At 46.4% G+C, this 26,805-nt stretch overlaps 2 protein-coding genes across 2 annotated transcripts in view; one reads left to right on the top strand and one right to left on the bottom strand.

The window, feature by feature from the left end:
• The window catches only part of LOC128722640 (diencephalon/mesencephalon homeobox protein 1), a 36,432-nt gene extending 26,635 nt beyond the window's left edge, over positions 1 to 9,797 (top strand). Inside the window, exons 7-8 of the mRNA XM_053816316.1 lie at positions 5,752 to 5,876; positions 9,160 to 9,797. Of these exons, the coding sequence (XP_053672291.1) occupies positions 5,752 to 5,876; positions 9,160 to 9,797 (763 nt within the window). The remainder of the gene's footprint in view (positions 1 to 5,751; positions 5,877 to 9,159) is intronic.
• A 989-nt stretch (positions 9,798 to 10,786) lies between these two features.
• On the bottom strand, positions 10,787 to 25,842 carry LOC128725208 (chromosome transmission fidelity protein 18 homolog). The gene is made up of 9 exons (XM_053818933.1): positions 25,190 to 25,842; positions 24,950 to 25,118; positions 24,084 to 24,883; positions 23,780 to 23,999; positions 20,476 to 20,847; positions 17,492 to 17,667; positions 16,985 to 17,417; positions 11,229 to 11,289; positions 10,787 to 10,923 (listed from the first exon to the last, which is right to left on the bottom strand). The coding sequence occupies exons 1-9, from the start codon at positions 25,840 to 25,842 to the stop codon at positions 10,823 to 10,825; spliced, it is 2,985 nt and encodes a 994-aa protein (XP_053674908.1). The 3' UTR covers positions 10,787 to 10,822.
• Positions 25,843 to 26,805: the final 963 nt, after the last annotated feature.

Raw genomic sequence — 26,805 nt, 5'->3', positions numbered from 1 at the left:
AGCTCGCGCGGAGTGTCACAAACATCACTTTCACATCGTGAATTAGTAAATTGCGAAACATTACTACCACCCTCCTCGTGGGGGGGCCAAGGTGTGCTCTCGTTGTTTCTTTTTCCTTAGGGTGTGTGGGTATGTGTGTGTGTGTGTTCCACCACCGGAAGCGACTCACCGGGAATCCATCAAGGGCCGAGCTGGCGCGGGCCAAAAGGAGAACGAGATGCGCCGGAGTCATGCATTTTTGATTGCCCGAATGAAATAAAATTCAGTTTAGCCCATTTTAATGCACTTCGCGATGGAACCACCCGTGCCTCACGTCTCGGAAGGAAGAGACGAGGGAGAGGATAATTTTCGCTCCTGCTCGTGTGGGCCACAGAAAGGGCCACCCGAGAAGGGCCTTAAGGGAAACAAACGTTGGGAGGTTGGTGGAAATTATGAGTGCAGGAACGCTCCTGGGCTAAGTGGATTTTGGCCAATAAAACCCGGTAATTCACGGGCGTGTGTGTATGTGCGAGTGATGGAGGCTGGCGAGAGGTGGCTGCTAAATTATAATATTTTTTTTTATTTCATTCCACACCGCTTCCCACCCACCGTTTGGCTACCGCACGTTTAGCATCGTGAATTCTGTGCGGTTTTTGGTTAATGCATATTCATTCGAGCCATTCGCGTGGAGGTTGCAAATGGAATTGGGGATGGAAAATTAGGTTCATATAAGAGAAAGGCCCTGATGGGGAAGTGGGGCAGGTTTTGGAACAAAATTTGCTCGGAAAACTTTATATAAAGTTTTACGTGCACTTATTATCATGATCGTGTTAATTTCAATTAAACGATAGAAAGTTGACGCATAACATATCATTATACTTATATACAAAATTATGTAGCAAAATTCAACGAGTTTTTGTTCTTTTACAACTTGAATCAAACTCGGTTTTTGAAATCTAATCCAATCAGAAACGTAGATATCTTCCACTGTTTTTTTTTTCGCTTCAAGTCATACAAACAAATGAAAAAAACCCCTTCATCCAGAGCAAAAGCAAAAGAGCGAGGGCATGAATAAAACAATTGGCCAAGCGACAACTGAGTCGCACTCGACACGGCGCACAGAAATCGAATCTTGAAATAATGGAACGAAAAAGGGGGAAAACAAGAAATCCAAAACGAAGCGAAAAGAAAAGCGCCCTCTAGAAGCGAGAAAATATAAACACTTGCACGAGTTCGGTTCCGCAACAGGGGAGAAATGCGCCCCGAAACAAAGTGGGCGGAGTTGATTGTGCTTCCCGGCGAAGGGGAAAAAAGGATTCTCGCCCACCTCCTAGCGGTTCCTGCTGGTAGATGGCAAATTGCAAGAGAAAAATCTGCAAGGCAAGCGCAAAAGAGTAGAATTCAAAAAAAAAACGGAATGCCAAAGTGAGTGTTCATTCGACGTTGGCTCCCCGTTGGGGGTGAGAGTTTAAGGGGCAACCTTTCGTCCCAGTGTCTCATGAATGTTGCAATCGAGCCCCGAAAGCGTCAACCGGCCGAGGGGAGAATACAAAAAAGAAAACCCCCCAAAACACACGCACGGGCAAGGAAAGGACCTTAAAAAACACCAGGCGCCGGGCGGAATAAAATTATAATCCGAATGAATACATTTTTATCATTTTGTGATTACTTTCTTCCTCTCGGAGGGCGGCCGTCCTTTGGCGTAGGAGGAAACGGTTCGTTTCGTTTCATTTTTTGTTTTTTCTAGCGCCTGTCATAAGCACACCGACAGTGTCAAAACGTTCGCTTCGGGGAAGGGCGTGGAAAGGACCTCCCAGCTGAGGAGGCTAGAGGGGATTAAGAAGGTTTAAGAAGGCAACAAAAATAACAACAACAATACTGGGAAAAAGAGAGAAAGAGAGAGAAAGAGAAAACAACACGCCACGAAACGGAACCGGTCGGAAACCGAAAACAGTAGCATTTCGCTCTTAAATATTGCATCAGGGATAATTTGCTAAAACGATATTCAAACGAAGTAGAACCGGCCACTCGGCTTCTCGGTGCGAGCAAGAACAACTGAAGACAACGACGAGCAAGCGAGAAGAAAACCAACGGCAGCGAAAAATAAAAAAAACCCGGTGAAGTCAAGAAACGAATTATGATTTTCTTCCGTTGCCAGCTCTGCAAGGACGAATGTTTGGCACAATTTCCAAAAAGGATATTGACAGAAAGGTGCAAGAGATGGGTACGAAGCGGTGGGTCATGGTGCCAATGAACGGCTCCAAGGAACCAACCGACTAACAAGCGAAGAAACGAAGAAATCCACGCTCCAGGTAGTGGTGGAAACGAAAAACAACGAAACGATTCGAGAACGGGCATTTGGACGCACAACGAGAAAGCAGCAGGCAAATCATATAAATTATTCAAATTGAACGTGCTCCTTTTCTCGGCCGTACGCAAAGTCCTTTAAATTATTAGCGTCGCTGTATTCATTTTCCTCGCAACCTAAATCCCGCATTACGGCGGCGCTTTTTCGCCAAACGGGTGCGCTGCTCGAGATTAATCTTAACAAATCGCACCGCTTAGAGTGAGTAAAATATATCTCACTTGTCGGTAAGAAAATGTTCGAGATGCATGTTAAAATCCACACTGCAAGATGGAAGCTACTCCCTCGCCTAATTGCGCTCGAATGACGAACTAGAAACGAACCCGCACATATACACCGAAACGACCGGAGTTGGATGATATCAGCGTACTCAAGAAACCCATCGAAGAAGGCCGACTTGGTCGCCGTTTCCAAGTGATTCGTAAATTAAATTGTATTCACATTTATTCAAATCAATTCGATAGCAGCGAATGGGCGCACCCCCGGGTAGAAGTGGCAGATCCACTTCACTCGGATCGCCAAGTGGATCGCGTGCCTTTGCGTGGATGCGTTTCGAATTGCGCGAACCATGGGCCAAGGGATGCTGGCCGCTTGGCCGGTTTCGAATGCATTAATTAATCTTAATTACGGCTAATAAAATTTGTTCATCATCCGAATTAGGCCGATACTGCTTCCCGCTTCGGGGTCTCTGCGGGCTGCGGGCACCTAGGCGGTCGCTTCCCTAAATTCTCCTCGCCAATTGAGCGATTCGAGGGTTGACAGATCAATTAGGCATGCAGTGGCTCGCCTGACTGCCACCCCCCAACGGTTCACGGGTATTAATTGGCGTTAATTAATTTATTTTCATCCGCGTTTGTTTTGCATAAGTGCTCGATTCGATTCGGACTCGGGGTCGGAATGTGCAGCCTCCTTGGCGTGCTTGTAATCGAACGCCTTGGCTGGCTTTCTCTGTGTCAAGGAAAAAAAACCGCTCCAATTTATCCTTTCCTTAAATCGATTAAACCTAAACCAACACCCGGCGCGTTAACGCCCTCTAGCGAGTGACGTCAGCAGGCTCAGCTCAATTTTCTTTCCACCATGGTCGTGGAAACACCCGCTGGAAGGTTTACGATTTATTTGATTAATTATTTAACGGATTATGCGTTTGATGTGTTCGGCAAACACACTCATACAGGCGTGTGTACACCACCTCCGGTACGCCATTTTCCAATGGTTTCCAATGGCGACGGACAGGCCCCTGTATGGTGGCTTGGATGGGTGGCTTAACATTTCCATCCCAACCGTGCTCTTTCCGTAATGAAAGTCACTTCCGAACCCACCAGATCTTGCTGAAAGACGCCCCTATTCCGGACCTGGTGGAAGAAACCACCCCCATGTGTGTGTGTGTGTGCGCTTTATTGAATTAATAATTTCCTTCCCGCGTAGAGCTCAGGGTTTGATTTTCCGTTTCATTATTTACATGCTCTGTCCGTCGATGCGTCGCCAACAGGAAAGGTGCGAATCCCTCCCCATCAAGATTGTACGCCCCGAAGTCGGATTAAGAAGTTAGGCTTGGCTGTAATGCCGGACTCCTGGGCGCATTCCCAACCCATTCGCCCTGCCATGGTATCCCCAGTAAGACATGTTTTAGCTAATTTGATTTTCCGACGTCCTGGAAGTCCATCGGCTCTTGATGCCGGTAGCATGAATTGAATCCGGGAATGCAGCAAATCGGATCCTAACACTTCATACGTCTCTCAGTCGTTGTCTTTCTCTCTCTCTTTTTCTCTCTCTCTCTCTCTCACTCTCGCTCTACCTTGGCATCAGTTTCGATCACACCCAACCGAAGCTTATCCCTCTTGATTACACAAACCCATTAGGCGGGTGTCCATTTTCTTGCCGGCAAAGATTTGGTCGCACCCGTAGCCTCAAGGACCTCTCGCTACACACCGTAGCGCCACTTTCCACCATCGGCTGGGGCTGCCGGACATGGAGAAAGGATTTAAAATGCAATTAACCAAATCACCGAGAGCTGACCAAGGGATTGCTGCAATATTGATGAGCCGGACCCGTGGTGCTACGTGTGCTTTTCGATCCGATCGAACCGGCTTTCTGGACGTTCGAGCGTTCGCCTTAGGACGGATTCCGTCAGCACCGAGGCATGTCCTTGAGCCTTTGCCGTCGCCTGTCGGCACGATAAATCGCATTTAGCAGGTGATGAAATTAGCACCCGGGTTTGGGACGAGAGGCGTGAATGTGTTGCGCCATTTAATTAAGGGTTCGCTCATGCACGGTAATTAGATTCGGACTTGACTAGGTGTGTTTTGATAATTAAGCGCCATTTCTTCGGTGGCGATTCTCACAGCGCCGCGTGGAGAGAAATCTCTTTACAAGCACAAAAAATTAGTGCATGAAAGAGAATGTAAAATAATCTATCACCCACCAAAAAACTCATTTGATGATGTAACGTACCATAATTAGCGTGGTATAAGTCACAGAAAAAAATCAGTGTACAGCTGAAATGTAATTAAATAACTCCAGGCAGCTTCAGTTGCCTTCACGAGTCCTTCACGCGTTTCAAGCGATGCTTAACGTTCACCCTGTTTGAGATAAGAATTAACAAATTAAACAGCACAAATTACATCAGAAAAAGCTTGAGCAGCGAGTCGAAAGGTGCTTTCGCCGTCGCGTTGCCTTTCAGGATGTGTTCACGAGAGACGAAAAAACACCCACACACACATGCCTCCTACCCCTGCATGCGGATCCGAAACATCCTCGCTCGGGTGAAATCTCGAAACCAAACACTAATATTTCCACAGAAGATTAAACTTCCCAACCATGCCTGGCAGGAGTTTCCACCTCCCCACCTGGCGTGGTTCATTTAATTTGAATTTGAATTTCAAAAGAATATCAAACGCTCCGTTTTCGTTCCCTCCACATTCCAAGGGTTGCTCTGATCCGGCAGCCGTACGTTTCAACGTTTGCCCAAGGTGAACACAGAGATGGGGCACAACAGGGCCCTCTGTGTACCTTGACGCCGGTGAAGTTGATTACAAATTCCACCAAATCACCTTGGCGCAGCATCAGACGGCAGCATAATGCTAGCCCGGAACGACTGACGCGATCGGGCTACGGATTGTAATGCAATAAGCGGCACGGAAACGGAGCAAAGGCCTCCCACAGCAACGGCAGCAACCGGCGGCTAATTCGATAATTGGAGATAGATTAACGCTAATGAAATATGATCAAACGGGACCTCGGGCGAAACGGAAAAGGCCCACTTTCGGGGTTCGGGTCCCGCTGAAAAATTAATTCACAACTTTCACAACTTTCCACCGGCGCGGAATCGATCGATGGTTTCTTGTGAGATGAGAGGCCAGCAGCAATAGTGACGCAAACTCATGTCAAACTGTACCGTTTCATTACAGCAATGGTGGATTCCGGCCCGTGTTGGATAATGGACAACCGAAGACTACGCCACCGCTCTTCCTGCCGCCGCATCTCGCTTCCCTCAGCTCGCAGTTCACACCGCCACTGTTTCCCAGCTTAAAAGGTCAGTATCGCCGTTGATAACAATATGCTGCCTTGTCTATTGCACTGATTTTGGGTTAAATAATACAATGAATGCCCGTTTTTTTACCAAGAAATTAGTTTACTAGCTCCCAAAGCACGTAGTTCTTCACTCAAACTTTCAAAAGTGATTACGTTAGCCAGCCTCAGTGCCGGAGTGCGCCAGTTTGGTTCATAATCCTAATGAATCCTCGTGGAAGCTCTTAGGAGCTCACTTCCAAGACATGGCAGCACGGATCCCGAGACGTCTCGCCGCAATAACTAGCGCTCCTTCCCGTCCCCTGCCATTCAGGCGCCAAAAGACGCCTGGAACGCCGCGTTCCTAAAGTGATGCTAATTAATTATTCACTTGTACACAATATTGATAATTTAAACAGCATCAAATTACACTTTAACGGCATGATTATGTCTCCTTCCACCGCACTCCCAGCTTCACTACCGAAAGGCAGAGTTTCCTTGCGAGGCGGGTGGGTCGGATTTTCCCTCTTCTTTTTCACCGGGCGGTGGAAAATTTAATAAACGAAAAGCGAGAGGCAATCAGCTGCACCTGAGGACGTCACCGTTCGGGACCGGTTGGTTGTTATTCGGCCCCGACCAACGTTCGCCCAGGTTCCATTTCAGGTGGCGCGTTTGGGGAAAACCACAAAATGACAACCCCCGTGGGGGGAAGAAAACTGGCAAGATGCTGTCGAGTCGAGAGGCCAGACCCCAGATAGTGCCAATAGTTCAAAGAAGCCGTCGGGCGCTTCATGGTGGAATGTCTTTTAGCCGGCCGGATCGCTCCGAAACGGGTAGTTTACGTTAAGAAGATTAGTGTACTTCGCCACTCGGGGCTAGATGGTGGCGAGAGAAGAACACCCGGTTGATTGAAGTGCATCGGCGGAAACTTTCGCTGCCCCGAATGGTGGCGGTTCCGTTGCACGGAAGGTAACTTACACCTTACCCGTAGCTCGAAGGGCACGCTTTGGTGCGGATGAATTATTCATCCCGAACGCAACGTAGCACCTCGGTGTTGGATCCGACAAATGGCGGTTTCAGCGCCAAACTATTTCGGAAGCGAGAAGCCGACGCTCGTTTCGTGGAAAAAGGGATGCAGCCACTCGCGATGGCGCAAGGATCCTTTCTTCGCGCAGTCAAGAAGTTACGGCGCTCCATCAAATTTCATCCGACCCAGACTTCGGTTCGCTCGTCCCGACGGTACCGGCGCGATGGTGTGAGCAAGGATGATGTAAAATAATTTTCCCCGTACATTAAAATATAATTCGGATTCACCGCGGAAAAGATTTATGCTCGCGATACTTGAATTAGTCAGCTGCGGTGGCGCGGAAGGATGATTTGGTGTAACTGGGTCTAATGTGAATGGATGGAAGCGGGATGGTACGTCAGTGATTTCCTGAGTGTGATCTTGGTTCTGGTGCACGGAGCGATCCATCAATATTGATTGCACACAACCCGTAATTCACTTCAGGCGTAATCATGCCGCAAAGTCCACCTGGAATCCAATCAGTTTGATGTAATAACTAGAGAACATCCTTATATGTGGGTGCAAAATTGTACAAACGTTACTTTGCTTTGTTGTTATTTTTACCCAGCAAAATACATGAGAATGTTATAGAAGTTTATGAAGAATTTCATGTAACAAATCAATAAGTAAAGGTTTAGCAATGGACATTTCGACACAAAACGATGTTTGATAGCTTGTAGTAGCCTATGGTTTCCTTGGTTACAAACAATGACTCAATATCGATTCATTCCAAAAATGGTGAGGTACAATAAGCACTATAATCTAACCATCATAACCCCCCTTTCAACAGGTATTTTCAAAGCTTTTCAACGTTGAAAGAAGCCATCCTCATTATATCACCGTTTCAGCTGCTAAACGCACTAAAACGCTGCTTTAAACTGCACCATTAACGGCACGCGGAATATCCGCTCCATGAAAGATTTACTTCCCTAACAACTTTGTCAAACGGCAACCATATTGCGATGATGGGGTTCTTTCACCCTTAAATCGCTTTTGTCAACAAACGAGCGATGGCGAGAGCACGTTGCTTCTGTCGACTGCGAAGGCATCCGGAGGTTTTCCGAACTGAGCGGTTTTCCTACCTATAGCAAACAAAGCCAACAGCGGTTCAACCCCCGAGGTACGGCTTACGAAACCAGCGAAGGCAGACGGCTTCCGTTCGCCGGAATCGCCTTTTAATTCGTTTACCAGCGTCAATATCAAGTTAAAACACCCGTAAAAATAAATTTAAATTTCATTACAACCCACACCGGGCGCCAGAGAGGATGGCAAGCGTACCGCGTGGCAACGGCAGATGGTGAAGAAGAAGTGGCGAAAAAAAAACCTCTGTCATAAAAACGCGATGAAAGCCACGCGGAGAGCGGAGCAGAAACCCCAAGCAGGATCCACTTTATGGGCGAAAGTTTTATAAAATTTCTACCGCACACATAAGCACCCCTTAACTCGATATGCGCTCTTTCCGTGCTCGACGATTCGCTGCCAAAAATGGTGCACGGGGATGTTTCCCAAGACAACCACCGGAAAGTAAATGGCGCAAATTCGCTCGACACCTGGGGCACGCGACGCGGTGCGACGGGACGCTGCAGCAGGGTGTGTCGTTGTGTCGGTTTAATTTTCACTCAATTTTCACCCATGGCTTCGGTCACGTTTTCTAAGCACATTGCCGAGCCATGGTGGAGATGTCACCGTGTGATGGAGGCGCATGGTGGCTTGTGGCGTTGGAATGGAGGCGCCTGGTCAGTGATGATCTCATCGGGAAGCGTCCTTTTTATACATTTTTTTGTTGTCGCTTCATCCCTGACCCTCCTGACAGAGCCTGCGGTTTGAGCGGGCACCAAAGGATCCACCCGAGCGCTCACTTTTCACCGTTGGATCGCATTCGATTAAAGTTTAATGAGATGAGCGCAAGTTTCCTGCAGGGCGATTGTTTAAGCAAATTGAGTTAAATAAAATTAAGCGGATTAAACCGTTCCTAGTGCGGTCGCCAGTGCCGTGATCGTTCGGGGCAAGCAAAAGCGGAAGCAAAAAAACCGTAAGGAAATCAGTACTTTAAGCTTCTCTGGCATCGATTATGGCGTAGGCTTTTTTGCAAGCCGAGGAAAAAATTGCCCTCGTATAATTACATGTTGTGAGACTTTCGATAAAAAAGGGCTTAATTAAATCACAGTTCCAGCATTTTTTTCATCCTTTGTAATACAACATATAAGTTAAAGGAGATCTGCTTTCTGCACTCTATTTACAGCCGCCTTCCCCGGTTTGTGCTCGTGCTGCCCAGTGAAAGCCCCCACCACGAGCGGTTCTTCCGTTTCACCCACCTGCAGCTCCTCGTCCCCATCGTCCACCAGCTCGATCGCAGGCTCCATGGCCGGATCGGGCCTATCGTCGATAACGAGCTCCGTCGTCAGCAGCGGACTACCGGATCCTCGATCGTCCTCTGTTGCTGAACTTCGCAGAAAGGCACAAGAGCACTCGGCCGCGCTACTCCACTCGCTTCAAGCGGCTGCCGCGGCGGGTCTCGCATTTCCCGGTTTTCATTTGCCACCGCTCACGCTTCATTCCGCGCTCAGCGGTGCGGGCCGTAAGCCGTCGGATTTCATCAGTGATCTTTCAATGCATCATCATCATCACCATCATCATTTGGCAGCGGCAGCGGCCGGGGCTCATCATCTCGGTGGCCATCTTGCGGGCATGCACCATGGGCTGAACAACAACAGCACCACGGCCACTAATAACAATAGCAGCATCAACAACAACACTCCCACAAGCAACAGCAGTGGCAGCCCTCCGGGAGGTGGAATGGTGGCGCTACATTCCGACACGCCCCGATCACCTCGATCACACGCAAACAATGGCAATGCAAAGTCGGAGGCAAACGAATAAAACCATCGTTATTTGACAGCTAACATAAAAATACGCTCGTCGAAACAATAATAATAATAATAATCGACGCAAGCAGCAGACACGTTCTCGAGCAGTTCATTTGTTGACTAGTTAAGAGTAGACATCTTGTCCGTAGCGATTTCAGACATGTAAAAGAGATAACATATTTCAAATATAACACGCAATAATATTATCGTATATTCTTCTAAGGTGACGAAGCCACGTGCTGGATTAGTGATGTATTGAATGATAAAACCGTTCATCTGGAAGTGTAAGGGAGCGCTTTACTTAACCGAATAGCGAATACTCAACCGGCAAAAAAGCTCGGACGAGCTAAATAATAGCGCACTTTGAACCGGTGTCCCATAGAGATGATAAAAATGATTAGCAATCCGCAACGGTAGATCATAGAAACATTATTCAGCACAGTTTTAATGCTAGTGATTATGTATAGGGAAACAAAACTCCGATACACTTCTGTACATAAACTCAAAGCAGTATTCGTTAGCAATAAACCAACGTTTGTAAAGCGGTTAAAGGTATCTCAAGAAGCCACTAATCGTGAAGATGGTAAATTAGGCCGGCATCATATTTCCGTAACCTTTGCTCCGTCATTATCTAGAATTACTACAATATCTATAGCACTAACCCTGTAACCAAATGCTATTCTAAACGCACAACAACAAAATGGAGCGCTTCGAATAAACGTGATCGTAAAATAGAGATGAATCGCGCTTCATGGTGTGTAAATTACGAAAGACGCAGATATGCCAATCCCGAGTCGTCAATCGGTGCAATTAATTTCATTTTAACATTCGTCATATGAACAAAATAAACAATAAATGCTAATTAAAACCACAAAAATCAGTTTAGTTGTCAATAGCGGTGATATTTGAAATGTTGTTTGAGAAACAAAAATTAAATATCACAAAATAAAAATTCGTAAAAATCGATTCGTTATACAGGTAATAATTTATTCTTCCTCTTCGCATCAACTGAAAGAATCTTCTAGATTCCACGATCAGTTACATTAGATCTTTTAATGTTACATCTTTCCGGACGGCGTTGTTGTAACCTTCCTTGTACCGATACCAGATGGGACTTTTTACAATGGCATCGGTTCCACCTAAAACGAAACAAAAACAAGTTAGCAATGGCCGTGGATTTATCGTGCTTTGTTTCAGATCGTCCAATCTCGGGTAGGGTTCTCTCTCTTTTTACTAAACAATAAAAAAAAGTGCTGCCTTGATGAATACATAAACGATGTCCAAGATTTCCTTCGTTATCTCGCTCGGGCTCAAGCACAAAGCAACTGTAGAAAATGGGTTCCCAGCAAGCAAACACTGACCACTGCTCGCCCCCGAATCCCTATCTCAAAACTAACGATCTCCAGACACATAAACAATTTGATTTGTCACACGTAAGACTTACCCTCCTTGACCGACAGAGCCGTTTCCTTCGTAGAGATGCGCCCGAAAAAGTCCTTCGAAATCTGCACCGGAGAGAAAAGGATTAAGAAAAAAAAACTTTACCCTATACCGAGAAGGTCCGCACGGGCAAGGGTCACCCGTGCGCACTGCCCTCGCTGAGGGCGTACGATAAAGTCCCAAAATAGACATTTAATACTTTCTGGACGCTCGGCGATTGGAGCCGGCAGGAAGAAATAGGCAAACACGAAACGAAAACAAAAGAAAGTAAATACGAAAAGGAACGGAACGAATCAGTTTGCCTTCACTGTTGTCCTCCGTGCAAACAACAGAACAATGGCCGAACGGTCAGTGGACCTTCGCCGCTTTTTGGATGCCATTTCGTTCTCCAGGGGATTGAAGTGAGTTATCGCAAATTGACATATAATTTGAACTAAAACAATATAAATGGCACAGCCCAATCAGAGGACGATCTTTTCACCTTTGTTGGGTTGTTTGTGTTTAGTTCACGGGGTGTAAATTCGTTTTACCAGAAGTTATAAAGAATAAGCACGGGTATTTAGTGCATCAAAAGTTTTGATTACCTTTGTTCACTTGGTTGTATTTCAAATGTCCACTGCTTATTTCAATAATCCACTTGAACACGTTATAAAACTTGTGAAATCATCCCATCAAAAGATGTAAAATAAACTTAAAATGAAACAGCAACTTTAAAGCTACAACGGATTTTGGCATCATAAATCAAACGTTCGATACTTTCGCAATACATTTCCCAGCAAGTCAACTATTTTTGCGAGGAAACAAATTCCCGTCAGTACACTCCACATGATGTATAACTTCCACTTCGCCAGTTCATATGCACGGTACTAAATAAGGAGCACACCGATTTCCCATTTAGCAGAAAAAAAACCCCATTGGACTAGTCCCGCGTACCGCCCATTTCCAGTTTTTCTCGTGCAGAGCCGGGCATCTACATCGTTAAGATGCAATAAAAATAAATCAACTGAATTTCCCTTCGTTTGGGTTTCCGTTACTCGGAAAATTGTTTAACACACTGAATTACGCCGAGCGGAATTTTTGGCCTCTTGCGGTTCTCGGGTATTCTTAAGGCATCCCTCCCCAGCCGGTACGGTTGGGTTTGATCCTTCGCACTCACCCCCGATGATCCGGTCGATTTCCCACCGCTCACGTGCACATGTTGCGTGATTTCTGGGTACCGCCAGGAGCAAGGCAATAGTTTGCGCTCCTTCGCACAAAGCGAAGCACCGTTTTCCGGTAGGCAAGTGGTTGTAAGAAAGCGAGAGAAAAAATAGATAAATAAGCGAAAAGACGAATCTGAGGGCTCGAACGAACCAGGATCCACCGAAAGCGAACCCCCATGCTGTGCCGGTTGCAATGGATCCCGAAAGAGAGCACATTTATATGGGGTTTGAATGTATAGCCCCGATAAAACGGAAGTCCAGCCAGCAAAAGAAGGGATGATTACGTTTATTGCCTCTTTATGGTCTCTCGCAAAAACGGCCCCGATCAACTCGTTGCGATGATGGGCACTTGGCTATATTTTGCAAGAAATGGGCCACACGGTGAAACGGAGAAGCGACCGAAATTGCCCTACCAGCATCAGCATTTACCGTAATGCATCCGCTTCGAAACGGCTAAACGATCGATTGAGTTGATGTTTATCCTTTGATTTCACGGTTCACTGAAAACGTCCGTGCCAGCGTTGGAGCTGCAAGGAGCGCTACTTGACCACAAGGGAACCCGACAAAAAAAGATCACCCTGCTAATTAGAAATACGAACCCATATACAGACGTCACTGATTTCATGACACAGATCGCATCGAGATCAATAGGTAAGGTGTCTGAAATTGTGATCGCGTTCACAACCCTCCCTTGAAAAATCAGTTCGCTGCACGTTCATAATTACACGTATAAAAACATCCCTAGCAAATCTGACACCATAAAAAAAGTAAGAAATCTGTCCGCTCAACGGACCCGAACACTTCCGCTGCTGGCAAACACACGAACACAAAAAAGCTGATCCAACCCGGACGTGGACACTGGAAGATTTACGTCCCACGGACGCTGGTTCTATTGCATTTCCCACCCCTATCTCGCTCGTATTATCGCTCCTTCTTTGTGCAAGCTGGTTGAGCAAACCCCTCGAGCCTGCTCGAAAACACGCCCGACCTGCTCCTTGAAGAAGCGAGCGAGCAATGAGAAGATGTTATTCTTATTCGAACCAACACCATCGCACACGGATAGAGAAGTGCTGAGCAAACTCGCCGGGTGGCCGGAGAACTCCTTCCGGGTTTGGCCAACCAGCACCGTCCGAGGAAAGCGGAAAAACGTTTCACGTTGCGGTCCAGCCGTTACGGAGGGCCGGCTGGAGCGGGAATAATATAATATTCTCTATCTTCACGGCAGAACGATTACGTTTGCGACCCGCTGGCACCCAACAGGGCTGGCTTTCTTTGGTGATGTGTCGGGGAGTTGCCCAAAAAAACGAGAAAGAAATAAAGAACGCCAAAACCACCCGGAACACTTGCCCGCTTTACCGCGCTTTCCTTTTGCTACACACAGCTAAATGATCTTATTTTTATCAGGCATTCAGAAAACGCAAATGTATCTTCGCCGCTTCTGTACGCCACCGCTGTGCGCCGATCCTTCCGGAGCGGAAATGCCTGGCAAAGAAGGAAACGCTTCTCGGCAACGCAAACATACACAGGCACACACACACACACACACCACGAGGCTTTCTCTAGCCGGAGCGGTCACTTGATTGGGTCACTGGCAAATAATAAATCCTCTAATGGCATCCGGTACGGTCGCCGGCTTTGTGGCACTCGTGCCGCATGCAAACGAACCACTTCGTACAGGATGGCCGCGTGCTGGGCAGCAAACGATTTTATGCATTAACTCCTGGGCCCCCCCTTCACGGTCAGCAGGATGATGATAGCCGTTGGCACCAGCGTAGCGAAAAAATGATAGAATAAATCGAAAATGAACGATAATCAATCTCAACGCGGGTCCGAACGATCAATTACGGTGCTGCTGATCGTCGGAATTCGATGAATAAAAGATGCCCCACCCTTCGAAGGAGATTTTATTCAATATGCACTGTTATCGGTAAGAGTAATTTTTGGCTAAATAACACCATTACTTCAACGATAGTTACGTCACAAAAAGTGTTACAGTATAGCGCACGGTACTGTTAGCTATGAAAACAGAACGGAATATAGAGAAAAATAAACACATTTATTAGCCAAATTTTCAACTCAAACAGCATCATCAACGAAAAAAAAGACAAATAGTTTAGCTTCCACCCTGGTAAGCTCCCATCCACTCGCAAGACGCCATGATAAAGCGATATGGAGCGCAGAAGAAGAAAAAAAAGAGAAGAGCCCTGAATAAAGGGGTAGAACTCACTTCACAACGCCGGAATGTATGCAATCAATCTGAATAATAAAAAAATACATCTTAAATTGATCCTTGATGGCATAACTCTAAATTACCATCTTCTTTCGGGACGACCCTTCTTCGTGCCACCCAGCCATTGCGAAAGGGGCGTTTGTCCTACCACCCTTCGCATTGGGGGTGAAACTTTCCACAGAGTGAGTCAGATATGCGAGCAGGATTGCTTACAAGTTTGAAGACGCTTTCCGCAGGCACGAAACAGCACACGTGGCACCCGTTTCGTGCAAATTCAGTCGGTAATATTGAGTGGCCGGGACTGGGAGAAGACGAAATCATCCTCCCTTCGCCAATAGTAGCTTTGCGAGGGACGGTTTGAGGACCTCCCCGAAGGAGGAGGTGGCAAATGTATCGAAAATTGTGCACAATTTTTCATCACTCCCTTCCCGTTCCAACAGCGAGCCTTCGGAGGCGCCATATTTCTACGTCCTCGTGAGCCTGCCAACGGGTTGGGTGGATGAACGGGAGAAACGCAATTCCCCTTCTTTTAGGCTTCTTCCATTTTTGCTTCAACTCCCTCTGCCCGGGGAGCTGGCAAGGAATTGATCGATCCTACCGTCCTCGTGCGCAACATTCCAACCCCAGAGTCGTCGTCTTCATCGTCCCACGTACATGCGCCCGGGTATATTGAATGCTTTATTTTATTTATTTTGCAGCATCACACCCCCATGCACACGCACGTACACACACACACACTCAGGGAGTGAGTGCTTCGTTTTTATTTTCCGCTCGACAGCCACGCCATCGGTGTTCCGGCAAAAGGGTAACACAGGGAATATCATACCCAACCGAGCGCCCTGCGCCCGGGAAGAGGGAAGTTTTTCGGCACACCGCCCAGCTCCGTGTGCGCTCCGACATGCGCCCGGGGAAATTGATGCCAAATTCCGAGGATAAATCGAGCGCCACCGGGAGAAGCAATAGAACGCACGGGGGGTTTGAAAGGCGAAGGCATAACGGCCAGCAGAGATAGGGTGGCCACTATCGGATCTTGGGAGAGAAAAATCACTCCCCGCGCGGTTTCCTAACTTATATTGGTAAAACTAGCAACGAAATTGCCCGCCCACTGGCAAACCCTCGCGTTCTGTGAGCTAGGATGAAATTTTGGACCAAAACACCCCTGTACCCTTATTGGGAGCATCAATGCGGAATGTTATGAGTACGGACGTGATAGGTTTTGGTGAAACCGAAATAATGATTAAATTGTTAAAAAATGTTTGTTAGGTGTTAATATTTTTCACTTAAAAATAAAAAATTGCAATAAAGGTTCTATAAGCAAAGGAAGACATCACCTATAGCGAGGAAAATTTCTTGTTTTTTGCCTTTTTGGCAAATCTCTTGGGTTAGAAGATTTCAATATAGCATGAATTTGCAATCAACAATCCAAACGGAAGCAAATTTGTACGGGCAAACACACGCAAACGAGATCGTGGACGTAGACAAAGTGAATACTGAAACAAAGTTTGCAGATAAAGTTCACGCAACGATGAAAGTCATGATGGAACCGGCGAAAAGCACGAGAACGCAAGCTACAATGCGATAGAATAATCAATCAATGCATGGTAATGTGAAACGTAACACACGTATGCTACATACGGGGACCATGGGGGCGATGAAATCGATGGCTTTATGGTGAGATGGAGAAAAGCTATATCTCCTTTCTCTAGCACACATTCGGGCCAGGCAGAATCATATCGTGTAGTTTTGCTTGTTTTTGAGCTACCGCTAGGCACCATTTGGTACTACAGCTTTGTAGGATTCAAATAGTACCTTAATCACATCGAATAGTAGCATCGAATTGCAAAAAATTGCTGTATTCAACTTTCTTCTGGATATCAAACCATCGCGAGCTCAATGTTCTCAGACGCCATCAAACCCATTATTGGATGCGGATGAAAGACGGGCGCAAACGTCGCGCCAAACAAAAACCTCATCATCGTCCTCAAACAATAATAGGACGAATTTTTCGAACGCCGACAAATTGGACAAACGGTTTGATGCCAATTTCATTGTGTTCGAAGCGAACGCGAACCACGCTGGTTCCGTCAGCCAAACCGAGCAGGGAACCAGCAGCCGCGCCGAAACAGGCTCAGAGATTGATTGCACTCAATTTTCAATCATCTTTTCCATATAAATTGAACCAGGTAATAGATTTTATGGGGTTTCTTTTGTTTGCGGCTCCTTCGAAAAGACGCTAGAAGCTCGGTTTGGATCCGCTAGATCCTCCAAAATCGCCCAATCGTGATAAGATGTTTGAATGGTAATGCATCGAAATGGAGTTTCACTTACCACTTCCTTCGTTTTCTGCACAATTTGCTTCGGTTTCAGCGTGCGCAGGTGATTTGGAAGCTCCGTAGACGTCTTTGGGTTTTCGTTCACCTTCTTGGCTTTGCTCGTACCGACCGGCACCGTGTTCTCCTTCGACCGGTGGAGACCCTTTTCGGTGGATTTTGTGTTCGAACCGGCGACACCTCGCACGCCATTTCCGCTATCGATCGCTTTCGGCTGGGCTCGACGCATCTGCTCTAGCTCGACCTCGCGCGCTACGATCTGCTTGCCGAAGTAGGTTGAGCTTTGGCCTGCGACGCCGTTGAACGAGCACAATTGATCGAGATCCGGATTCAGCTGGTACTGGTAGGTGCCCTCGGGCGTTTTCAGCTGGATGTAGTTCAGCCCGAAGTCTGCCATCACCTGCACCGTGTGGGTGAGGTCGGATTTCTCCCTGAAGCAACAGAAACAAGGAAACATTCATCATTGGCAATCCTCTCACAGGGAACTATCCATAACTGTACTCACTTTTGCGATAGTAGCTGCAACGAAACGGACCGCAAGGATGGGTTGATGACGCGCTTCAGCATTGGTATCGTGTCGATTATCATCGACGATCCCTCACCGACGCCCTTCAAGTGTGCGGACAATCCTTTCCGTAGCCCGGTAAGGATTAGCTTCGTGCCGGCGAGCTTTTGCGAATGCTGAGAAATATCGAATTACACATTATTTTTACGGTGTGGTAGAAAACGATGGAACTGAGCAAAAAAACGCAACAAAAAGTAAACATAATTTATAGCAGAAAATGAAAACTGTGTCGTGTTGGCAAGGAGTGAGCGAAAAAAAAATAAATAAAACAACACGCCAAAAAAGGATGCAGCCGAACAAAAAGCTACGACCCAGCTCGAAAAGATAATCAGAGGTGCAGGGAAAAAGAAAATTATATAAATTTTCCAACACAATTTCACCAAAGCCCTTCTGATAGTCCGTACCGATCGTACCCTCGGCCGGGAGGCCTAATAAAGGCACAAAAAACATGCGAATAAAAGAGGAAATCTGTGAGAAATCCTTCATATTTTTTTCCGTCGCCTGCTACACCCACCCACAAGTACTTCGTACGAAAGGGGCAAAAAAATTATAGGGTAAATGAATATTGAATAATTAATATAATCATTTCATGAAAAACACTCGCAAGCACCATCCGCGAAAGGGTCTCTCACCATCTCGTTTGTTTTCTCCATTTCGGCGCTGGCGGGCGAATAGATTTCTTTTCTTCGTCCCTATCGGGGACGCGGATGAGGGCTGGATTTTTTTAAAGCATTCCTTTTTTTATTCGATCCTCTCGCTCCACAAACCCTGAACGAGGAACGCGAACGGCCTTCGACATCGAGCCCAGGCCGAGATTCGAGTGGGGATTAATTTCCTTTTCGTCCGGAAAATTTTAAAATGGCCAAATAACGCACACATACACACAAAAGAGCCAAAATCCATTCTTCACAGTGATGGTGATGGAGATGTGCACTCACAAGGTTGGAAAGGCTTTATATCATTTGTTGGAGACTTTTTTGTTTGCCCCCTGTTGCCTGCTCAATGGAACTTTTCGGTGCTGGTTTTAAAAATTCGGCCGTGATGAAGTGTGTGGCTAAGAGCGTGCTGCAAACACGACTCTTTTCAGCACCCGAAGCACAATCTTGTCTTCTCGACACCATCTAGCTGTGGGACGCGAGAGGATATCTGCTCCAAGCGAGGGGCTCATTAGAATAAGGGTAGTTCTGAAAGGCGTTTGATGGATTTTTTTTACTGCTAAAAAAACATCCCTCCTTTCTTTCACGGTAAACGACGACACACGCCGAAAAGGGCGCGAGTTCACCCGAGCTACGCGATTATGTTGCTCAATTAAAATATGCGAGACAAGCCGAGGCTCGCTTATTCCACCCGCACAAGGACTTTTCTCGTTCGTCGCGCATACATACACGTCCGAAAGGAGAGAACAGAACACAAAAAAAACGTTCTGGGAAACCCGGTAACAGTGGCGAATGGAAAACCACATTATGACCGTTATTTACTTATCCACGTACGAAAGCTTGGGCTCTGGTTTTCTAATTATCTCTTCACGGGAAAACCTCAGCGCAACCTAGGCCAACCGAGGTGGGCAGAATCCCCAGAATGCGCCTACGGCATGAATGCACATGCACATTACGATGCCAACGGGACTGCGGCGAGAGATAGGCTTCCACCCATTTCTAGGAGCTATTTCCCGTGTCAACATCGTCGCTTTCATGCTACACCTCGCATAATCCTCCATCAACCCCTGAAATGAGGGTTGAAAAGAGAACGCTTCACCGCACTAGTCACACGTCGGTGAGGAGCAACCCTCGGTAGCACTGAGGACATGGAAGCAGAACGAAAGAGAGATCCGAAGTACAAAAAGAATTATTTAAAATGGTGTAAATTATGTTTAACTTGTGTGTATTCTATTAACCACGGCGCAAGGCGCGGTGCACCTAAGGAAGAACCTGTGGGGTTTTTTTCTTATTGCATACTGGCCTGCTGGCTCATGTATATGGGCCTAGTCCTAGCCCCGAGGCCATACCACGTATAAGCGTGACGATGATATGCATTCGTGGAATGAAAAGCTCAATCAAACCGTGACCGTAATAACGTCGATAGTTCCACGGTGCGGAACGTTTGAAGAACGGTGGCACAGGGGCGACCGTCGTCTTCACGGGGGCACAGGTGCAGAAACACTTCAATTGACACCGTGACATTACTTCGACTCAGCACGCCGAGAGTGCTTGGTTGTCGTTTGTTGCTCGTTAGCGTTTGCCCACATTGAAACATGCAGCTGGGTCAAACATTGTATAAATATATGCTTTTTCATGAAAAATATACAACAATCTACTCGACCACACACACAATACCGCCTGGCATATATCGCCGTTTACGAGAATCGTTTGAATTTAACATATGTTCATTTTATGTTCTACTAAAAACCAAAACGCCCATAGTTAGCTCTGCTGGTGCGTGACCATCCTTCACAAGATTGTTGCCATACGAAATTAGAGATTCCTATTTAGATTGCACCCTTTTTGCTGGAACATATCTCTTGCCTAAGACAGGTGGGAAAGCCAGCCGGGGAGTAATTAATAAAACACCAACATTTTGTCGTTTGTCCACGCTTCGGCACTTGTTGGGTGCAACGAGTCGAGACTAACCAAGAATGAGCCCCGTTATTTTTAGCGAATCTTTTCAAATGCAACATGAAAAAAAAACATTAACAAGTCAAGGAAAATCCAACGTACCCAACGTGGAGCTTGGCTTTATCACATCGCGGATATGGTAGACAATTTTCTTTTCACACAGAAACATCGCAATAGAAAAGATAATTTTATCTTACGCGATACAACGTTTCATCAAGCATCAGAACGATGCGTGACACCAAGAGGATAGATAGTTGAATTTTCAATAAAAAAAAACGTGGTTCTATCATGTGCAAACTTGGCAGCACTTACCTCGTATCCTTTGCTGGGGAAGTTGATTTTAGGCCAGGCCAGGGTTGCAAACAGATAGTGCCACATGACGAACCCGTACGCCAGATATGGATAAATGGAGTAGTTCTGCTTCTGGTTCACAATGTGCAGCAGTCGATCGTTGAAGCCAAACCAATCTATAGCCTCTGCGATGCCACACATATTTGAATCCGGCATCTTTTGGTGAAGGTAATTTTCGTACACGCCCTGCATCAGACGCTCGTAATCACCGGCCATCGTTACCACCTCGATTACGTTCGACATTCGTGTCTTAGCCGACATGTCTGTTAGCGTGACGACTTCCGTCAGTGTAGCATTCGGATCCTCGTTGACTGTTTTCTTCGGGCGGTTTATCTAGAAATGTGATGAAGGAAATGCGATAAGATACATGACTACATCAAACAACCTAAGCAGCTTAATTTGAAGTAGGAAATAAAAATTGTTGAACATACTAGTTGAGCGTAGTCCATTACAAGAAATGAAGAGGTTATAAAAATTGATTATGCCATAAAAATACCACAGCCATCATAAGACTTGAACCAAAGCATTTGTTTAACTCCATGCAAAAGGTTCATGCTCCAGGAAAATTCATTCTATTGATTTACATTCGAGTTTAATAGTACTTGTTGTACTTCGTATCTAGGGCATCGGTTTTATTGATATATGCAGCGGTTAACGAACCCCTAACCACGTCACGCAAAGACACGAAACAAACATTCGCACTACTATCAACCTGTCAGCTGTTCTGGAACGAACCCACCACACAGCAAGCTGTGTTCATGTCCACATAAACAACATTGCATAGCAACTGCCAGGGTACCGAAGTACCCTAGCAACGGCGGCATATATCATAACCATGCATAACTCCATCGAAACCCCTAACCTTGGCTACCGATAAAACATTTGCTTCAGTGCCGAAAGTGCCGCGAATCTGTGAACTACTCGGAATTCCATCGAATCCAGCGTCGGGATACCGTTCAACATTTTCAGTTGCCCCAGGAATCATGTCTGCATTAGTCACTTTTCCGAAAGTGCATCTTATGGAACCAAATGCAGCACTAACTCCACTGCTGCAGGAAATCATTCGTAATTGCGAGCGTCGCAACATTCGATACGACCGGCCACTCGTCCATTTCATCATGAATCTGCTTAGCATGGATCCGCAATTCGAACTGTTCATGGAAACGATCAGTGCCGACCGCAGGAATCACGATGACTTTGTGGAGGCCTGTTGTGCTTTGCTTGCAGACGATCGGTCACCGGCGCTGATAACGTTACGCATGCAGGCCTATTTTCTCGATAACTTCTTCGATAAGGACGAGATCGTGGAAAAACACGCACGAAATTTGCAGGCGAAAACGTTCGCACTAACGAAGGAAATCATCGACATCGATGTCATCACGAAGGACGAGCAGGACGATGTCTTCAATAAAGTGATCCTGGATATCGTGATGAACATGGGTTTGGGTAATCCAGAGTGCAAGGACGTGATTGCTGAAACGATGCGGGCACTGAACTCGGTTATGTCGCGCAGTGATAAGGCGAAATTTGTCACACTCGATCGGAAGGACCGTCTGATGGCGCTAAAGGATATCCGAGAAATTGTTGCAGGCATACGCATTTTCAATAAACACTCAGGAAACACGGCCAATGGCATGGCTGACTGTAAGTGTAGCGTGCAGGATTAAAATGAACTTCGACAACATATTCCAACATTCATTCCAGTACCGAAGATACTCGACCAATCGCATGAATCGACAAAATCGATACTTCAAATAACGCTGTGCGAAATCATGGACAAGGTTAACCTCCTGACAAGTGCGTTGAATGCGGCAATAGCGTACGATTTGCGAAATCGTTCGATTATCACGCTACTGCCAGAGAATATAAGCTCGGACGATTTCGAGTCGATCAAGGACCTCCTCGCCATGTATCGCCAGCACGAGGTGTACACGCGTAAACTAATCGATGAACTGGCTACGATCAAACTGAACATAGACAGCTGCAAGCAGGAGTACGAGGCAAAACTGTTGCGCATTCATGAAGCCGTCCAGTATCGAACTGCCATTCCTACGGATCGTGTCTTTGTAAGCCGAATGAAGCCTATGAATTACCTATTGGCCTGTCTTTCATATGAAATACTTATGCTATCTTGCAGCCAAAATTCTCCGAGCTCACACGCGTTTGGTTGCAGTTTCAAAATTTCATATTTCTCCTCTCAGAGATGAACCAGATGAGCAACATGCTAACAAATCTGACTGAGAGGTGCGCCAGTTTTGACGATCTTGCTTACCGCTTGCTGGGTGAAAGTCAGATTCAAACCGACGTTGATCGACTGAACAAGATCAGTGCGAAACGGCTAGTCCTCTCTGAGCCGAAGCACTGTGAGATTGTGCCATACGAAGATAACACACAGGCAAGAGAGATTGCAAATTTCAATCATTTTAATGTAGCTTTAAATAAGCATCCTTTCACACCTTTTCCACAGATCCAATTGCTCAAGTTTTGTCTCTGGCATTTAGCAGAAGGAAAGGGTCTGCTAATGCCTGGTAGCGTCGAGATGGGAGTCTGCCGGATGCAGAAGGAGCACTATATTTTCAACATTCCCGAACCGGTAACATTTTTCGATGAGGATCCGAATAAGTAAATATTCATTGACAAAGCGCTCAACACTTGCTGCAACCTAATAAAATCGTTTGTTGTTTTAGATATTTTTACAAAATTGTAGAAACTGCACGTAAGAAAATTCAACTCATCTGTCTGCTGAACATCTACGATAAGGTGCACTCCTCGTATAATGCACCTCGAAGTGAAGGCTTTCAGCTGAAAATCACCACTACATGCGAACAGGAAGTCCAGACGGATCTGCATCCCATTCCCTCGAATATCGATCGTGAGTATCGATGGAACGTGTGGGATTATCGCCGGGAGGCCATTCGCTTGGCCAACATTCGCACCAAACGCACGACCTCAATGCAAACGCTTGAATCAAGCCGTGCTATACCCAAGGCAACACAGATCTACCTAGGCAAAACGCAAGGCACCCAAACCCGAGTATCCCGCAGCACGGAAACGGAACAACGGCGACAACCGAGACTGAAGGTGATCGAACCATCCGCACCGTCCCCGCTGAAGGTATACGCGCTCACACTGGCCCAAACAAGTCGTTCTGCTTTCAGTCGTAACGGAGAACGTTCGAATTAGGCTGCGATTGTAGCTCCACAACATTAGTCGCAATAGAGTAGAGTTAGCATACACTTGATCTCTTATGTTCATTGTTACCTACTTGGAAGATCGATGACCATATACTGAACAGCCCCTTCTGACGGTCCTTTTGGCCGACGGTGCTCTTAAGGACATCCGTTAGCCGAATTGGTTTTTTCGCACTCGCAAAAAACTGCAGCATCGACAGGCATGACCGCACATCGTTGCCGGTCTTCTCAGCGAGTGCAAACATCGATGCAAGATCAGTAGTTATGCGCTCCTTTTCTGCTATCGCCAGTAACCTGAAAAAAAAAACAATTATTTCATCAAGCTCTAACCTCGAAACATGCACAGTTGCAACCCCGTTAGGCTATAGCAATACGCACCGATCTGCAAGCCGTGCGCACTCCGTCGGTGGGAAGTTCACGACAAAAGCCACCTGCCGTAGTTGTCGCAATGCCGGCGCGTACATGTCGTTACAAATGCAAATGATCGGCCGCTTCAGAACGAACTTTTCGTTGCCTGTTTTCCCGCCTTTCTTAGCTCCAGCCTTCTGGGAGCCCGCGTTGCCAGCGATGAAACGGAGTAGAAACTCGATCGCCGCCAGCGGAGCACCGTCGATTTCGTCCAATATGATACAATTCGGCCGGTTGTCCTTGTTAAGCACCGATTTCATCTGCGTGCTATTCTCCAGCACCAAGCGGAACGCGTCGGGACTACGATCGTCCGAAGCGTTAACCTCCCGCACGGCATATCCAGCATGCCGAGCGATCGTATGCGCCAGGGTGGTCTTTCCCAGTCCAGGAGGTCCGCATAGTAGAGCTACTTTTTGTATCGGACATCCGTGTTGATCCAGCTCGGTGTTAAGCGTGGAGCGATTCTTACGAGCACCCTTCGCCCAGCCACCGGTCGATTCGAAACGACCCGTTTTCTTGTTAAAGCTGCTAAGTTGGTTTTTAGTCTCTGTTGGCTTTTTTACCGGTTCCCGACCAAAAACAGCCTTATCCCAGAGCTTTAACCACTGCAGCAGGTTTCGGTTTGTGGTTTCATCCGAAAGCAAATCAATGTACCGCCGAGGACGGTACTTTTCCACCCACAGTGTGCTTGTTTCGGTGGGTATTACGATTTCCCTAGGTTCAGTCATTTCGACTACTTCATTGCCCGTATCCGTTAATCGTTTTGCAACCTAAAAGAATAGAAAATGATTGTAATGTTTCCCAACTGACGGTGCGTGTGTCGAATCGGTCATTACTATTTCATTTGCCTCTTCCCAGATAAGCTCCTTCTGCGTTCCCAAAAGACCGCTGTATCCATTCCCGGTACAGCTGATTTCGTCGATTTGTTTTTTCTCAAACTCTTCCGAGTGAAACCGAACATAAATGCAGGTCTTATCACTACGCATAATAGTCATCGATGGCCACCTAGAAATGAGAAAAGAAGCATTATTATTCGTGGTTTGACGATTTGGCTGAGCTAAACTAAATTTACGGACTTGGGAGGCTCCAATGATATGTTGTCCATTTTGAACCGATGTAATGCTTCCGCTCGTGATAATAGCGATGGTTTTGATGGATTTACTACTGCATTGTATCGCTGGCGTGCTTCAAGGATTTGCTCGATCAACTCCATGTCCTGTTCCTCTTCTGTTTTCGACTTCTTCTGCGAACTATACACGAGCTGATCATACGGCTCCTCCTCTTCGATGTCATGAATGTCACCGAATAACGCATCGAGTCGACGTTTTCGTGGGTTAACGTCCACTTGTTGCAGTGCTTGAAGTGCATTTCTGGATTCTGTTGCTCCGGGAAAAGGTGTGGACGCCGCACGAACGCCACCACGATGCGCCACTGCCAGCGACGATGGACCTGGAGTATCGAAGAGCCGTTTGTGCGCGGTACTGCTCCCGCGAGTAATCACTGATAGCGCTGGACTGGCCAGTGGACTTTCGTCAATCGTACCCAACTGACCAGGTGTCCGATAGCAGGAGCTGGATGATCTAGGACCATTATTTCTTTCAGATGGTGTACTAGGCACCGGTAAACCGTTACCCCGTTCAGGTGGATCGTCATCCATATCGTTCATTGCTTCGAGGTCATCCTCGTACACCAGCTCGAACTCTTCTTCCTCCGTAGGATAATAATCCATTGTGTGAACCTGCAATCAGCTTCCAGCTTCGTACGACCATAAATTCACGAAATATCACTCGTCGTAGCGTCGATAACAACACGCAACCTAAATAAACGACTGACGTATGATTTGGCGCCCTTTGCATTTGCAACGGAGCAGCCATACTTGAAAACTGTTTTGACAACACGTGCTCCGTTTGTTTATAGCATCGGCTTCGTTACTTCACTTAAAGTACATTTCCGAGGATTGACAAGTGCCGAGAATCAAGCCCATTTAAAAAATATTCTATAGGTTTACTGAGAAAAGAAACGAAGAAATCCCACGATTTTATTCTTTATTCCAAGAAAATAGCTAATCGCTAAAATTTATTGCTTCAATGAACACTTGCAATCAACCTATTTCTTCTGTTGACCACCCAAAATGCAAACAAGTTATTTACATGTTCATTAAACACATTTCTTGTCGTAATGAAGAACACTGGAAACATAAATTGATACATTTTTTATTGCTAGTAGATTTCATAAGCTTTTTTAACATAGACAAATTCATATCATACACCTAGCATGCTCAAACTTAGCAATGAATCAGTATGCTTGCTTGCTAACCTTAAAGCTAACGTTTACAGGCACAGGGTACGATTGCATAGATACATTGTAAGCATTTTAATATTATTCAGTACTGTTCGAGCCTCCCAAACCCATTTCTCGCACACCACGTGGTGCGGTACGTGATTCAAACGGAAGGGATTCGCAAAATGGCACAGGGCACTGCCGCAAGCACGTTGAGGGACGACACAGCGCGGCAAGCCTTACAACTAACGACACTGAAATTTGGGACACCTTCGATCGACTGACCGGTAGGTGATATTTTACACGCGCTTATACACTTCTAGAGTCTCGTTACGAGACGGCATTTTCCCTGTCAGTAACCCGTGCAATGTACATTTTAACTTGCCGAACGAGAAATGCGCACCCGGTAACG

This window comes from Anopheles nili, chromosome 3 (genome assembly GCF_943737925.1).
Source record: "Anopheles nili chromosome 3, idAnoNiliSN_F5_01, whole genome shotgun sequence".
Classification (NCBI taxonomy): Eukaryota; Metazoa; Arthropoda; class Insecta; order Diptera; family Culicidae; genus Anopheles; species Anopheles nili.
This window is presented reverse-complemented; position numbering and strand designations above follow the sequence as displayed.